At 33.3% G+C, this 17,652-nt stretch overlaps 1 protein-coding gene across 1 annotated transcript; it reads left to right on the top strand.

The window, feature by feature from the left end:
• Positions 1-14,087: 14,087 nt before the first annotated feature.
• LOC114756508 (beta-glucuronosyltransferase GlcAT14B-like) lies at positions 14,088-17,408 on the top strand. Its single transcript, XM_028945453.1, has 4 exons — positions 14,088-14,734; positions 15,665-15,740; positions 15,873-15,988; positions 16,393-17,408. The coding sequence occupies exons 1-4, from the start codon at positions 14,188-14,190 to the stop codon at positions 16,905-16,907; spliced, it is 1,254 nt and encodes a 417-aa protein (XP_028801286.1). The 5' UTR covers positions 14,088-14,187; the 3' UTR covers positions 16,908-17,408.
• The last annotated feature ends 244 nt before the right edge of the window (positions 17,409-17,652 follow it).

Raw genomic sequence — 17,652 nt, 5'->3', positions numbered from 1 at the left:
AAATACTTTAAAATGGTGAACACAGTCGCACAAAAAAAATATTTTAAGGCATAAGATTGAGGTTAACTCTTTGATCCATTAATTAAAGGGGGTCGGGGGTCTAAAGGTGAGAAAATATATCCTTAAAAAGGGCTTCATTGGTTTGGAAAGTCCTCAGAAAAAATTACTACTTGAATTTAAAAATCCCAAATCAGAAATTCTTAAAAAGATATATTATTATTTGTTTTTCAATTGTAGTCCAACAGTAAGAAACAAGACTTATCTGGATTTTGAAATTCAAGTGATATTTTTTTAGGAATTTTTTCTCATGGGTTTCAAATTTTCAATTACATAAATTATATTCTCGAAATTGTAATGGCCAAATTTTTTTAAAGGGTCAATTTATTTTTTCTGGTGAAGAAAAAAAATAAATTTAGTTTCAATTGAAGTGTTGCTTGACAGGGACTAAAATCTGAAAAAGAAAATAATTGTCCTTTTCCACCAATTTCATTGCATTCTTCTCCGTTTAATTAACCAAATTTGAACAGTTGTGAGTGGAATGCGATGACGCAGGCTTACCCACCCCACATTCCCACAATAACTCAATTGGAGATATATCCACAGAGAATAGTCTTTGATGGCTCGCTTCATCGGCGTTGATTGAGGCAAATTGAGCCATCCAAATAGTGGTTTTTTTTTTTATAACTCTAAATAATGAATTTTATTATGGTCAATATATTTTATTGTAATATCCTTGGAATTTAAGGGTAGAAAATGGGTTTTAGAGCGAAGTATTTACGGGCCTGTTTGTTTTTATTTTTTGTTTTTGTATTCTCAAAACAATTTTATAAAATTGTTTTTAAGAACAAGTTTTAGAAACAAAAAACAAAAAAAGTTGTTTGGAAAAAATTTTTAAAAAATCACATTTAAAAAAATATAAAAAATTACACTTTGACAAGTGATAGTTATTACCAATAGTGATTGGTAGTAAGTAGTAAAGGAGAAGAGAAGAAAATTTCTTCAATTTTTTCAAATAAAAAACATAAAAACAAAGGCAAGAAAATATGTAAAAGTTGTTTCGGTTTCTAAGTTTTTAAAAACATTTTTTTTGTTTTTTAAAATAATGCACTAAAAACAAATTGCCAAACAAAATTTTTTTTGTTTTTTTGTTTTTAAAAACAAAAAATTGTTTTCAAAACAAGAAACCAAACAAGTCCTATGTTTCCAATCTCACTGTTCTTTGACTGTTTACATTTCAAGCATATCGATTTCATACTTTTTTTGGTATTGAAATGTGTATTTAAAGTGTTTCTTATCTTATACTCAAAACTTTCCTCTGGGAATCTATTTGCTTACTATGATTGTGCAAGTTGGTTAAGTACTTTTACAAACAAGGTTTAGAAACTGGAATTCATTTAAAAATATACTTATATTTTGTTTTATTATGAAAAGGCTTTAAATACTAAAAAATTCAATCAATATCTAATTCACCTTTTTTTTAAGTGTGTTGCCATTTTTATGATTTTTAGCATTATACTCAACAAATATTTTTCTTTGGCTTGCTGCATTTTTGTTTTCAATTCAATGTCACAGTCTTTTATTTTTCAAAAAATAAAACTATTTGTTCAATATTTATATAATATAACTTTTTATAAATGAAAATTTTTTCAATGAGAAGGGGCTAATATCTTGAACAAATGAAATACTAGTTCTAGTTGAAAATTAAATTTGATCATAAATACAAGATTTCAACTCACATCATCTTTTAAATGTATAATTTAATCTCCGAAATATTTATATTAATTATATATATTAAAGGGGGTTTCAATCAAAGTGCAATCACAATTAATGAGTATTTCAAAAAAAACTAATACATGTTTTAAATAATTTAATTAACTAAATTTGTTACTATTTTTAAATTAGTTAAATAAATTTTATATTAAGAATGAGATATAATAAGATTTTGAAACCCCTGAAAGAAACAACTCCATCTGCCATTGGGATGCCTACCCCCAAAATAGATATGCTATGTGAATGATGGCCGAAATAAAAACCCAGAGTAGGATACTTTCAGGCACTATGGTGGGACCCTCTTAATAATATTTTTCTTCATACACATCACTCCAAGGATTGAACCAGGAAGTGCTTAAATTCATTTCACTTGAATCAACACTTTTTTTTTTTTTTGATAAAGCATAGGTATCCTTCTATTGGAGGCAATCCTATTCAAGACACTGTCAGACACTAAATGTGGACATCTCTCCTAGAGGGGATTTGAACTTTGATTTGTCATGTTGTGAGAAATTAGTCCTTTCTGTTAGACCTAACCCCATTGGTCACTTGAATCAACACTTGTTGATAAATAAAAACGTATTTAATGAGCAAAAGCAATTATGTTGTAAAACGTAGGCCCAACCCAAAAAAGTACTGGAGAGCCGAACTACACCATGTTATGAAGCCTGAGCTAAATAGGCTATGGAAATGAGGCCCAAAATGAATGACTATGGATTTGCTTTGCGAGATGGAGTGTTGGTACGAATGCTTATGGATTTGGACTAGCTTTATCCTGCTATTTTTTTTGAGGTTCAAATTCATATTCAAAAAATACGTGAGAATATCTCGAATAAAATTATTTCTGATAAAAAAACTACCTATAAAAAATAAAAATAAAATCTCAAAATCTTGTATGAAAAAACATAGAACCTCGAAAAATCAGTCATTTTCATGTTTTTGCTGCTGTATGGAAATGGAAGGCAGCTTGACAATTCAGAGTCCGCGTTTGGACACTGGTCACTGCTCATAGTGGATAACTAGTGTAATTTGTTCAAGTCAGTGCCATGAAACGCTTTCTTTAAAAGTTAATGGGAAGTTGCCGTATTTCAACCATGTTTGGTTATGGTGCATTCACCTCCTCCAAGCCCATTGACTAATTTAATTAACCCTGCAAGTTGTTGTACGTATTCTTGTACTTCTATTTTCCTGAATAATGTGAGACTTGCATTTGACGCCCCTTCATGATCCATTCACTAGCTTAAAACTATAAGTTGTTACACGTACCCTTGAACTTCCACTCTTTTGAGTCATTAGGAAATTATTACTGCCTCCGATTTTTAATATAAGAGTTAGTTTAATTTTCATTTTGGTCTTAAATATAAGACTTCAATTCACTTTGTCTCTTATATTCATTCATTTTTTTTAAGGTAATACTTGTAATAATGGTAGTTCTAACTAATATACTTAGTAAAAATATTTTATGAAAAATAACCCATATTTGTTTCAAATAACTAATTTAACTAATTTTCTTAATCTACTAAATTAGTCAACTAGCTATTATATTAATAATTAGAGGTAGTATTATTGACACACCCACACAAACAACACACTAACTTTGTTTCGGTAGTTTTGATGCGAGGATTCTTCGTGACCCATTGATAGGGTATATAAAAATTTCTTGTCCCTGGTCTAACTTGATTTGTTATATCTTGTACGACTTTGTCCACCTCCTTTTATTTCAAAAAAAACGAAAATGAAAGAAAAGAAACGGATATGGATCCTTTGTAGTCCAGCAACGCTCAAGTATAGTTTTGTAAGATCAACACGTGATAATTATATAATTCTTTTTAATCATAATAAATTTATTTTATGTTTAATATGTGGCACTTGATGACTTGAACACCGCATAATAAGTTAATATATAATATAATATTCATCATAAATTGTTGGCAAAAAAATCATAATCAATTATGCTATTCATTTCTGAAATATTGAAAGCTAACCCATCTACTAACTTTTATATTTATAATTGGAAATAATAATTAATTAAGATTTTATTTTATTTTCTAAGGATAAAAATGTACTCAACATTCTAATCTTATTTTTCAAGCATATTTAGTATCCTGATTTTTTTCTCGTGCATCCAACATTCTGATCTTATTTTTCTAACTCGATGTGCTAACAAATAAGATTAAAGTGTTAGATGTGATATAGAAAAGATCAAGATCATGCATCTGAAAAATAAGATTAAGGTGTTATATACACCTTTACCCATCTACATTTAAATACAAGATCCCAATTTATTTTGTTTTGTAAGTTTATAAATATCCTACCTTCATTCTTTAATATAACAACTAGGCTAGATAACTAATTCGTGAATATTAAAAAAATTAGTTAAACTGATTATTTGTAATAAATTAATATTATTTTACCTAAAATATCCTTCTTAATCATTTACATTATGATAAAAATTATTTAACATATGCAATCATTATGGTGACTACTTTGAAGAAAATGAATAAATATGGAAGACAAAGTGAATTGTGATCTTATATTTAGAATCGAATTAAATTTCTAACAAATTCTTATATTTAGTACCAAAGTGATCAACCTTTCATGTAAGCTCTCAAATTAATTATCTAAATTAACTCTATATAGGATAGAGGTCAATCTAGGTCGTCTATCTTTATGAGGAGTTTCTTTAAAATTTTGAAAACCTTTTAAATAAGAAAAAACATGATTAAAAGAAATAGAACAAGAAGGAAAATTTGATTGAATTTATTTTAGAAAATAAATTGAGAAAAATAAAAAGAGAAATAACAATAATTAAAAAAAAGGCAAAAATTAGAGAAAACTTTATCAGAATGATGCACTTTCTAAGGATGTTGATATGCATCTATCACGATTCAAAAGAATGAGGAGTTTGTATAAAAATAATTACTAAGTCAAAAGAAATATCCCAGATAACATCTAAATCATTATTAATTAATTAACAATTATACCTAAAAAGCTAGCATATACTCATCTTTCAATTAATCAATTAAAAACCACTTAGTTTGTTAATTCAATTAAACAATTATATCTTGTTCAATGAAGAGAGTCATCTATCAAAAATCCTAGAAGATGAACTACTTGTGCAAATCAAATAGAAATGAAGACCTGACATCTCTTCCTCACCGCCTTATCCACTTGGGTAGCAGACAAAAGAACTAGACCAATCGACATCTCAACACATAACGCACCTACCAGAATCGTTACTAACCTCCTTTTACAATCGAGAATTGCATCATTGACCATCAACCAATTCATACCAATTATCACATTAATACCTTTCAAGGGTAGACAAAACAAGTCTATGGTAGAGTCTTAATCCTCAAATTGAAGTGCAAGCCTTAGGCTTGCTTTTGCAGTTAAAATCGTGACTCCCGTAGGAGTAGATACTCTCAAATCATAAGGTAGCTCAACCACAGTCAAATTCAACTTCTGAGCACAATCCACAAAAATAAAGGAATGTGTAGCACCCGAGTCAAATAAAGCAGAAATAGCATGTCCCTGAAGTAAAATGTTACCTCAAATCAAGTTTGGGGATGCAGACGCGTCTTCATTGGTCATGGCATAAACACATCCTAAAATAGTGGAACAACCTACCTGAGATGTTGGCTGGCTCTTTGAACAATTTTTGGCAATATGTCCCCATCTGTGACACCAGAAGCACTCCCAACACTATCCTGCATGCCTACCCTTGTATTTGGGGCATGATCCAGTAACAATTAGGGTGGTCCCTGATGAATCCCGGCAAGAGCTTTGTCCCTCACTAGCCTAACTGTTCTAATTCTGAAGCCTTTGCATGAAGCCTCTCTGAGCACTAAATCTTTGATTCTGCCCTTGGTTCCTGCTCTTCCTTGAGCTCCTTGAGATGAGATGACTTGATTTCTTATTCCCACTCTTTTGGTGGGTCTAGGGTAATAGGTTGCTCTGGTTTGGTTTTCAGCCATTCTTGCCTCTACCACTTCTCTGGTCCTCCTAGTTGCAACTCGCATCTTCACACATCTCTTCAAAAGTCTTAACCTCCAACAAGGCCAATTGCTGCTTCAGCTCTGGCCTTGCACAATTCATTAACTGTTGCGCTAGCCAGAATGAATGATCTCCTGTCTGCCTGGGCACATACTTAGCCAAATCAATAAATCTCGTGATAAAGTGATCTTCATGCATCTCCCCCTGTTTCAAGGAGTAAAACAGGAATTGCTTTTCCATTCACAACTCCTTCGGGAAGAAGTGATCATAAAACATCCATTTGAACGTATCCCAATCTAGTTGAGATATATTAGAAGGTCTTGCACTATCTCATCAGTGCCTTGCTTGCTCCACAAAATAAGTGACCACCACTTGCACCATGAGTGGGGAAAGACAAGGAATGATAGTCAAAATGGTCTCCATTTGCTCGATCAATTTTTCTGGATCAAACGGTTCCAAACTTCCCTTGAATTGTGGAGGATCATGACGATGCACCTCTCTCCATACCTTGGTGATGTCATTCAGTAGCAGAGGGTAGATCACTCCCCTGACGAATCTCTTCCCTGACTAACTTCTCAGTACTCCTCCCTAGTCGGTACGTCTCTAGCTCGGTTACCATCTCTGAGCCCCCTTTTGCCTTCTCTTAGTCCTCCTTCACCTTGTGCCTCCAAAGTCACATCATTCCCTCGGTCCTCCTGGTTGACCGACTCTTGCTGCTTCCTTATGAAATCCTCTTCAAACTTTCTTAATCTCTCGTTTACCACTAACGTCATTATCTCCCTCATCTGCCTAAAAAAGACCTCATTTTCTTGAGACGACCTACTACCACCTGGGTCTATCTGACGCGTTCGTACCATCCTTCCTTTTCCCAACTAAGGATGGAAGCCCTCATTAGTAAAGAAAAGAAAGAAAACACAAAACAAAAAGGAAAGGTATGTATAAAGTATGTATATTACCACTAGGGGGAAAATGATTGTAAATGGTTAATATGAGTAAAAATGGAAAAGACTAGCTCTGAGTACCAATTTGTAGAACTCCTTCTTATTTAAGTAAATAAAACTCGTTAATCAACCACTACTATGGTAGAAAAAGAAAACTGTTACCGCAAACTACCATAGTTAAAACAGAAATTAGCATTAACTTTAAAACTGATCTTCAAACCTGGGGACCGAAATCTCATTAGTTGCATGTAACCCAAAATCATTCATTTCATTCTATTGGGCCTCTGAGCCTCCGGCCTGGGTAACAAAAGATATCAAACATGAGCCCATCCTGTTTTCCAATAACATATACCAAAGTTTCATAAAATATCAGAGATGGCCTCTGGCTAACCAAATAAAGAGTAAAAAAAGTATCTCTAATTTACAATAATACTATTTCAACAAAATATTCCAAAATGACCCTAAAGGTGGTAATATACAATCAACTATACATAGCACACAGACCAGAGGCATTATTGCTAACGTAGCTCAAGCCTCTGTGTCCCTCCCTGATAACGCAAGCCTAGAACCTTCAATTGAAAACATTTAAACCACAGGGTGAGACTAAAGTCCCAGTAACCAAAGCTCTAATTTAAAGTACAGACTAAAGTGGGGCAAATAACAAGTAATTCCATAAATGTTAGCCACCATATTTATACAAGTGCAATAATGTAACCTAGCAACCATATCCCTCACTTTGAGGGGATTTTCAAGAGCCAAACCCAGCCTATCCCTCACTATGAGGGACATAAAGAGCCAACCATCATGCATCAATAGAGACCTTATCACGTGGTAGTATCAATCATGTCTCTTACTAAGTCCCAAACATGAATCATGCTTAAGCAATTTACTGGAGGGTAAGTCCACATTTTAAAAATAACTTCATTAGGTGGCATATCTTCCGAATTTTCCAAAAACATTCAGTATAATACAAACCCCACAAGACAAAATCTTCCTTTTCAATATACAAAATACATTTAGAGCATAAATTGTTACTCGAAGTGAGAAAACAACAAATCTACTTACAATACCATAGTAGCATATGCAAAGAATTAGAAAGTAGTTACTTCTTACATGAGCAAGGATTTACAAACCACCAATGACGTCCCGTGCACCAACAAGACTTACAAACAGTCTACACAAGCACACAAACACATAGCCACTATGTATTAGTTTTCAAACTAATAAAGTGGCTAAAACAGCACTTGGGGACTCAAAATTCCTAACCTTAACCCAATCTCTACCCAATTCCAAGACGCCAAACCATCTTAGTAACACTCCAAAAGCCACAAGAGTCCATTATAACTTTAACTCCCTTCCAAAACATCAATTAGTATTCAAAACTGGAAGGACCCACTCTAGGCATTCAACACCCAAACACCCAAAGAGGAAAATTCAAGTTTTATTAACATTCTAAACTAATTAGACAACTAATTTAGTCCACATTAGCATAACCCAAAATATAAAACTCAATTTCAACCTCTATATTATCATTCATAATCATAAACCTCTATTTTTTTTCATAAACCCCAACTCCAAAACTTCAAAATCTCTATACCCACGAAAACTATACCGATTAAACACTTAATCTAACCCACAACAATCATCTAAACTCAAAACAATCAGTTAAAAATCCTCAATTCTAACAGAACCTAAAAACTCTAGGGTTCCTCTATAGAATCCTCAAAATTTCCAAGAGAAAGGGTAGATTAAAAGTTAAAACCACTTACTTAAGGTAATGGACCTTTAGAAACACCTTCTCTAAGCCAAAAACACGAAACCCTTCCAGTGCTCCAACTTCCACTTTCAGAAAATCTAATTTTCACACATCAGACCCTTCTTTTGGATTTAAAGACGTAAACATTTCGTCGCGGCGAACCCAAGACTTTGCTGTGACTAACTAACCCTGAGAGAGGTTTACTGACCAGGAAACCTGACTTCGTCGCAACTAACTTCCATTTCGCCGCGGTGAGAATTTTTCCTAAGAGGGAACTCTCCCTATACTCCCCAGTTCGCTGTGATGAACTACCACTTTGCCATAGTGGACAAATCCTAAAAGGGATTGTCCACCTACTCCTTCACACTCACTTCAGTCCCAAAACAAAATACCAAGATTCCAACTTAAAAACTATCCCCAAAAATCAAGTTTAAAGGACAACTAAAACTCAACTTAAAACTCAGGACGTTACACTTTTTTCAATGGAACATTCCCTGAAATCAAAATAAATATAGATTTCAAAAGGAAAATTATAAAGATATAATAAAAAAAACACTTTTAAGCAATTAATTTATATAATTTTTAATTTAAAATATGACTATCTACTGTATTTTAAGTTGTTTAAATATTATAAAATCCCTAAATTATATAGGAAATTATATTATAAAATAGGAACAAGTCAATGAGGTAATGTATGTGTATGTGGTTTAAATTATCTTTATTAGTTTCACATACTAAAAAAGTTTCCATATAAAAAAAGTAGATGCAATGTCATTGCTTAACCCAAAAATTTCAGACATATTTATTTTATAAATAATTAACTTAAATAATTAACTTAATTTCTATAAATTAATTATCTAACTCTTGTTTTTAGGACTAGAGTAGTATTTATTAAATAAAGGAGAAGAAGAAAATCAGTAATTTTGAATTAGTACCATCTTTAGTCATTAAAATTTGATCTCATTTTAGTTTTGATTCTTAAAATTTGAAACAAGTGTTTTGATCCCTGTAACAAAATGGTATTGAGTCCATTAAAAATGAAATAAAATTTCAAGAACCAAAGCCATTAATTTCAAATTTCAGGGACTCAAAATGATATTAGAGAAAATGACCAAAAAATAACCTTGAAAATAGGAAATTTCAAAAAAGGCAGCTTACACTTTCAAATGACAAGCAAGGAGTGAAAGTCTGAGATGAAGATACAAGAAAATGACCAATAAGCCATTATGTGATACTCAGAAAAAGATGTTGTTATCCTGTATTCCAAATTTGCTAATTTATGTTTCAGTCTCATTATTTTCTTATCAAATTTAATCATTTTTCTAAATGAATAGATACTTTCACTTGAGAAAATGATGTTGTTATAAGGGCATATTAGTCACTTCTCATATTTTAATAATTTCAATTCAAACTTTCTCTCATTCGCTACATATGGAGATGTTGGCTACTTTTTTTTGTTGAAAATTTCTATTTTTAATTTTTTAATCACTTTTTTTCATTATATCAACTCTTTTTTTAAGCCAATTAAAATAAAATCAATTGCACAAATCAAGATTACTAGTTTTAAATTTTAAAGACAAAAATGAAAACGGGATTAAAAAAGGTCATGATTCTTGACTTCCAGCTTCACGCGATTCCACCACCTTTCTGGACCAAACGACAGCGCTATCCAGCCTTCCCAAATGTTGAAATGTCATTTCCCAACCTCCTCTATTCATAGCACTCATATGCTTTTCATTTTACAAGCATATGTGGGCCTCTTGTGTTGGACATTATTGGACCAGCTCACAGGAAATAGAGTTACTACACCGTCTGTATATTACTCCTGTTGAAATATCTTTTGAGTGTGTCAAAGAAAGGATCTTATATTAATTGAGAATGTGGGAAGATAAAAATAAATTGAGCAATAATCATGGACAGATTTTCTTATTGTTATTAGGAATAGGAAAATCAAATATTAAAGAGTTTTAATATCATAAACAGATTTTTAATGCCTTAAAGATCGAGTGTTTGAAAATTCTTAATGGGTATTTATTATTTCAATGTGTTGAAAAGTTCAAATATCAAACAGTGGAAGATTCTAAATAAAAACAGTAGGTTTTTATTGCATTTAAAGTGCCAGACAGGTTTCAAGACATTTAAACATGTTGAAGCAACTTGAAATCAGTAAATATCTTCAATGCACTAACCGATCATATATTAAATAATGTTTTTGAAATAGTGAACGGATTCTCCATTTACTTCCAACGTCCATGATATTGCAACGTCCATAAAATTGATGGCATGCATTCAAGTTATAAAATTGGCGGTTTAATGTGAAAAGGAGGCTGCCAACGTTTAAAATAGGAGGCCTATAAAAGGATGTTTCAGTCTAAGGTTTTACACATAGTTCTAGAGTTCTCGAGTTCTCAAGCTCCTCTCTTTCCCTCCTGTGTATTCTCTTACCTGCTGAGTTTACTACTATATTCTGCTGTTCTGCTCACCCTGTTTTACAGGAAGGATCCATTTAATCCTTAAGAGTGCCGCATTCTTATTTACCGGTGGTTGCGGATTAGCTCTTAAGGACAGCGTCTTTAGGACGTGACTCAGATTAACTATTTATTTTGCAGGTTCTGCCGCCAACAACTCCTCCGATCCTTAATATAATATCTATTTAACCAATTTGATTAGATTAAGAAAGTTAGATAAGTTAGTTAATTATAAGAAAAGTGACACATTTTTCCTAAAACACCATAATCATCTTTTTTAATATCCCCTTTCTCTCTTCTACTTGATTATGGTTGAAGAAGTATCCATATGGGTAATTTAGAGAAAATTAATAAATATGAGAAATGGGTATTATATTTAGAATCAAAATCAACTCAAGAATTAAGTCCTATATTAAGGATTGGAGGAGTATATAGCTAATATCTAATCCATTTATAGTTTCAACTTTCAATAACTATTTTTTCCAATTTATTAATTTTATGATAATTGGAAAATTTAATTTGTCTATATTTATAATTTTACCCAATTTTTAATCTTTTTTCAGTATTTTCTTTGTCGGATCCTTACAGTTTTATCAATTTTAGACATTCCTTTCTATTCTATACTCATAATATATTAATTAAGACTGATGTGGATGTAAACCATAAGTGACATATGAATTTTTGCAACTACAAAATAAAAAAATATTTTAAAAATAAAATAATGAAATAAATTTATTATTATTATCATAAAAATAAAAATTGGTATGGTTATAATCGTTCCTTGAATATATGCACATAATCTGTAATTTAGTCTATTTTGATTTTATTTTGATCAATGTGGTGAAAAATTAATTCAGGTATATGCTATGTGAAAGTTGTATCATCAGCTAATGACATCGTTTTTCTTATAAATTAACAAATTATGTGTATAAAGACCAATATCTATAATTGATGAAATTATAATTATAAATACGTAATAAAAAATTGACAAAGACTTAGTTAAAAAGTGAGATAAAATTATCGAACTTGCAATTAATTTTCCTATTATAATTCGCAACAAATCCATAAAATATGGCCATGAAACAAGGAAAAGAAGAGATACAAGTCTCATTAGTTGGGAAAATAGTTACATCCTAAAGTGATATAATTAATAACATTCATAATCAATAATTATGCTTCTTAATCCTCAAGTCAAAAGATGACAGATTCCTCATCAAATGAAAAAGGAAAATATGCATGAAGAAACTCATGACCTCTTTTTTTTTTTCCCCCTTCCAACGGAAGGAACTTATGTAAATAAACATATCTAAATTGACAAAATATGAAAAGATTTAATAGTTTTCTCAAAAATTTATTTTTTAACACTTTATATATATGTGTGTGTATTTAAAAAATGGTCTTCTTTCTATTAGCAAGCACTTAGTTCAATTAGTAGCGATTGTGGCAGTTTTTGAGTATGAGTTTTAAGAATGCAATAGCATTAAATACTACCTTTAATCCTTAATATAAGACCCAATTAATTAATTTGAAAAGATTAATAAAATTACCAAATTACTTTAAAATATTTGTATTTATGGTATTTCTTTAAAGTAATTTGACTTGCTTTTAAATTGACATATAATCTAATCATGCGCATAAATATTTTAGCGAAATGATGTAACATATATTATAATTAAATAATTAAATAATTTTTTTTATTTTTTAAATTAGTTAACTGAATCTTATATTAATAACCGAAAAATTATTGCCCTTTAGCAATTACTATTTGATTTGATCCAAATTAGTTTAAGCCCTTCGTTAGCTCTTCTAAATTGCAGTGAAGCTGGTCCATGTATCATGCTTCATAAAAAAGATGAAAATGAATATTTCAATCCTTATGACTTGTGCCTCTTTTTCATTCATTCCCTATAATTTGTTTTCATGTAGCTCACTCCCTATACTTATTTCTATGAAAAACATTAGCCTGTGACTCACCCAAGTATATTTGCTGACATGTCACAACAGTTTAGGTAGATTTATAAATGAAATGTGTCAGTTGTCACCTATTTTCTTTTATGATTTGGTTTTAAACAATGACTTTATTTTTCAAAGATCGATGTTAGAGAACATAGATGGGTTCCAGCATATTGATGACAATGGTGTGAAGCATGATGGCATTGACAAAGAGAGCACGAGAGGCTCACACCATCACATGGTTGCATTGCTTTCTGTGGGAGATAACTTCAAGTTTTTTTTCATTCCTAGTTAGTTGTGAGTTCAAGCATAGGATTACTGCTTCATGGCTCTCATATACAGCAATATAATAATACTTGTAATATAAGCTTCTCCTCCTGGGCTCATCTTGTAATTGATAAAGGAGGAGAGAGTGAATAAGATGGTGGAAATCATAGTGATGTTGAGCATCATTGTAAAAGTGCTATGCTTATCTGACTTTAATGGAGTTATCTCCATTAGATCTAAGTCCCTCGTTTGTCCTTGCACGTCTAATGATAGGTCCTTCATTCTTATTAGACTCATTGCTTTCTCCACTCAAATTCTTCCTCATCCTCTTGTTAACCGTTCTATTATAGTCTCATACCACAACAACTGTGACAATTCCTCTTCATTTTTTATTGTTTGCATAAACTTTTATGTTGTCTTTGTCAATGTCATTGCACCTAATGCCACTGTTATCAACATCTTTGAATCTATTTATATTTATTGACATTATAAAAAAATAAAGCAGCCTTTTCAGAACTGTTGTAAAAGAAAATATGTGTTAAACTTACTCTATTTATAGATCTATCATCAGTTGTTGACATATAAACAAATTTTTAACGGTGTTTGCATACCGGGACAAGTCAAAGACTAATGCTTTTAGTATAGACAAGAATGCGATGTGTTATATGAGAACGAAGTACAGGGACCCAAAGAAGGCATAGGGACTGCTTGGGAAATAAGTACGAACTACCGGAGGTGGTGTATGAGTTTCCCTAAAAAGAAAAAGAAAACTGGAGAGAGAAAGGAAAAAGGAGTCCTTAGTCCTTTCTCCTTGCGGGGTCTATGCAGTGAGCCTTCTGACTTATGCGCATTCCGCACCCAACATGATACTCCGGCGCACATTCCCTTATCCTGCGCCGTCCCTCCACTCTTTTCCCCTACAAGCTTCTTTCACCTCAGACGCTCAAAAACCTGCACTTCTGCCTGAGCTTCCTACTCTCAGTACCTCCGTCATCGTCGTCGTTGTCGTCGTCGGGTTCATCTTCATCTTCTAACCATGGACTCCAACAAGTCGCAGAAGAAGAAGAAGTGGTTTGTACCGCTAGTTTTCTCTCTAGTACTATCTACCCTCCTCATCTTCGTCTCCATTTTCGTTTCTTCCAGTTCTTCCTTCCAATTCTACCGTATCCGCGTGAGAAAGGAAGTTCCTCACTTCGTTGAATCTAAGCTTAGGGTGTCTTCAACACTGGACAGCTCTGTTCCAAGAATCGCGTACTTGATTTCGGGATCAATGGGAGATGGCGAGAGCTTGAAGAGGACGCTCAAGGCGCTATATCATCCCAGGAATCAATACGCAGTGCATTTGGACCTTGAGGCATCGACAGAGGAGAGACTTGAGCTGGCCAATTATGTGAAAAACGAGCCTCTCTTTGCGCAGTTGGGCAACGTGAGAGTGATCTTGAAGGCCAACTTGGTCACTTATCGAGGACCTACCATGGTCACTAACACGCTTCATGCTGCTGCCATTCTGCTCAAGGAAGGTGGAGATTGGGATTGGTTCATTAATTTGAGCGCTTCAGATTATCCTCTACTCACTCAGGACGGTACGAACAGCGCTCTTTCTTTCTTTCTTCGTGTTTTCTTCGGTAGATTTATGATTTTGATGAGTGAACAAGATTGCTTTGTTTGTTTGTGACTTATGGTGTATGATTTTGCTGAAATTGAATGCGTTGGAGAGACTGTTTCTCTTTAGGTTACTTCCAGTTACTACGATTTTTCTAATTTTAGCCCCACGATACTGAAGTGGCGTTTGAGTAATTGTAGTACAGATTGCTCTGTTTTACTCTACCATTACGATTGTTCACAGTGTTGTCATGGCTGGGTTCCTTATTTCTCCAGATTTCTTGTGGTTCTGAAAAATATCAGGGATTGCATAAAACTGCTTGGAACTATTCTGTTCGTGCATTGATTCTTGTTCCTTGAAACCGTAACGATATTAGCTCATATTTATCGAGTACATACTCATTCACATTACGAATCTCGGCTAAATGGAAATAAAGCTATGTTAGCTCTGTCCCCTTCGCAAAAAACCCCTGTGCCTGGGGTCTCAATTCTGTTACTGAACCATTTAAACATATGTCAGAAATTTATGAGCATGAAATTGCAATAGCAAGTTAAAAGGTTTTTCCTATGGCATACTTGTTTGATCAAGTTTTAAATCTTTAATTCATTATTTTTATCTTGTTATTTCCTTTTACCTCACAGTGTATAAATGGTATTATTTACCATATTCAGACGTGTTAATCTGGCAAGTTGAATCCAGAAGGGGTCATTTTTTGTGGTTCAAAATTTCAGATATTTATTTGTATTTAGCCATTTACTTATACCATGAAGCATGAACGTTTGGTAGTTCGTGTTGGAATCTGTTAGCTTTTAAAAGGATCTAAAAGTGTTGTCCAATTCTATTATTAGTGGTTTTTTTTTTTTTGACCAAGTATTATTAGTGGTTCGCTCACTGGAATTTCTTACAACAGATCTGCTACACACACTTTCAACTATTCCGAGACACCTCAATTTCATTGAGCACACCAGTGACATTGGCTGGAAAGAGTATGCTTCTAATCCTTTTCTCCATTTTGTTCATGTCCCATTTTACTAAATTTCCTTAAAATGTAGCATACAATTGTGTGGAAGATCAAATCTGCCTCAGCTTTGCAAGTGAAAATATGCCATTTTCAACAGGTATCAGAGGGCCAGGCCCATTATAATTGACCCGGGTCTTTATAGTGTGCATAAATCTGATGTATTTTGGGTGACAGAGAAAAGGAACGTGCCCTCGGCATATAAGCTGTTTACAGGTGAGAAATTTTGCTTTAGTGCCTCTCGTTTTAACTCAATCTCTGTTTTTTTCTATTGTGACCTGCTTAATTCAATCATCCCATAACTGCTAGGAATGTCCAATTGGTTAATGAAACATCCAGCCCTTGAATATACTAAAGAGAAAGAAAAAATGAAGAAGTAGCGGTTAGAAGAATACTTGATAAGTCAAGCATTCATTGTATTGTTCTGCTACAAATTTCCATATTAGTTTTGAATTTAACAACTGGAACTTATCAGATTCTATAGCTTAACACCATTCACATTTTTTTTTCAATAGCCATCACTAAGTGGAGGACTTGGATTCTGCATAAACTATTTTGAAAGCATTAGTCCTAGATTCTATGCTCTCTTGAGTTTATTCTTGCTCCTTGATTTTGCTCAGGTTCGGCCTGGATGATGCTCTCTCGACCATTTGTTGAATACTGCATATGGGGTTGGGATAACTTGCCTAGGAAGGTGTTAATGTACTATGCCAACTTTCTATCATCGCCCGAAGGATATTTTCATACAGTCATATGTAATGCTGAGGAGTTTCGCAACACTACTGTGAATCATGACCTCCACTTCATATCATGGGACAACCCTCCTAAACAACACCCACATTTCCTTAAAGATGAGGACTACAGGAGAATGGTAGACAGCAATGCTCCTTTTGCAAGGAAGTTTGGCAAGAATGAACCAGTCCTGGATAAGATAGATACTGAGCTCTTGGGCCGAAACGCCAAGGGCTATGTGCCTGGTAGGTGGTTCAGTCGAGTAAAACCAAACATGACCTTCTTAGATCATGGCATAAAAAATATCACTGAACTTAGGCCTGGTCCTGGGGCTAAAAGGTTTAAACGCCTTATCAATGGCTTGTTATCAGCAAAAGATTTCAAAGCAAATCAGTGTGCTTGACACGTTAGTTCAGCGAACCAACTCTGGTCCCTGTCTTTTCATTTCCCAATTGCCAACAGGAAAATGACTTATTTCTTCTATTGACATCAATGGTTGGTGTGGGATCAAACATGGGGAAAAACCATCACAGAAAACAGAAATGAGTACTTCTTCACTTTACCCTTGACCCTATATATTATTACACCGCAGATTTGTGATACAAAAGGAGAGTCCTGAATATTAGTCGATTGGTTCCACAGGATTCTTACTAATTTTTTTTCTGGGCGACAAGTCATTGATATCTTTGTTATATTTTGTAGAATGTTATGATAGCAAATATGAGAATTTACTTAATACACAGGCTGGATTTCTGGTACTGGCACTGCAAGACCTGCATAGCTATCTGCTGTATATTTTGTCTTTTTGTCTTTCTTATGGCTTCCCCCGCCCCCAATAGAGGAAAATGTTCTTCCTAGGAGTTGTGGCTCTCATGAGTTAAATTTTATTTTCGTTCTTAGGCTATAAGCTCTTGCAACTATCATTATGCTAGCTTATTTTCATCACACTTTTATTCAGAGTCTTGAGAAAAGACTAGGGGCGGGTAATATGAGTGGTGAGGAAAAAAATATGCCACAAATAAATAGAGTCGTGAGCATGCTTGTGTTTTAGAACACTTCCTTGGGCTTCAGATGACTCCTGGAGGGTGCTTTGAGGCGCGAGCATGCTTGTGTTCTAACATTTAAAACGCGCCCTTGGGACTCATAAG

Source organism: Neltuma alba, unplaced genomic scaffold (assembly GCF_004799145.2).
Source record: "Neltuma alba isolate B1F8T4 unplaced genomic scaffold, ASM479914v2 tig00010419_pilon, whole genome shotgun sequence".
Classification (NCBI taxonomy): Eukaryota; Viridiplantae; Streptophyta; class Magnoliopsida; order Fabales; family Fabaceae; genus Neltuma; species Neltuma alba.
Note: the sequence above shows the minus strand (reverse complement) of the source record. Positions and strands in the feature narration are given on the sequence as shown.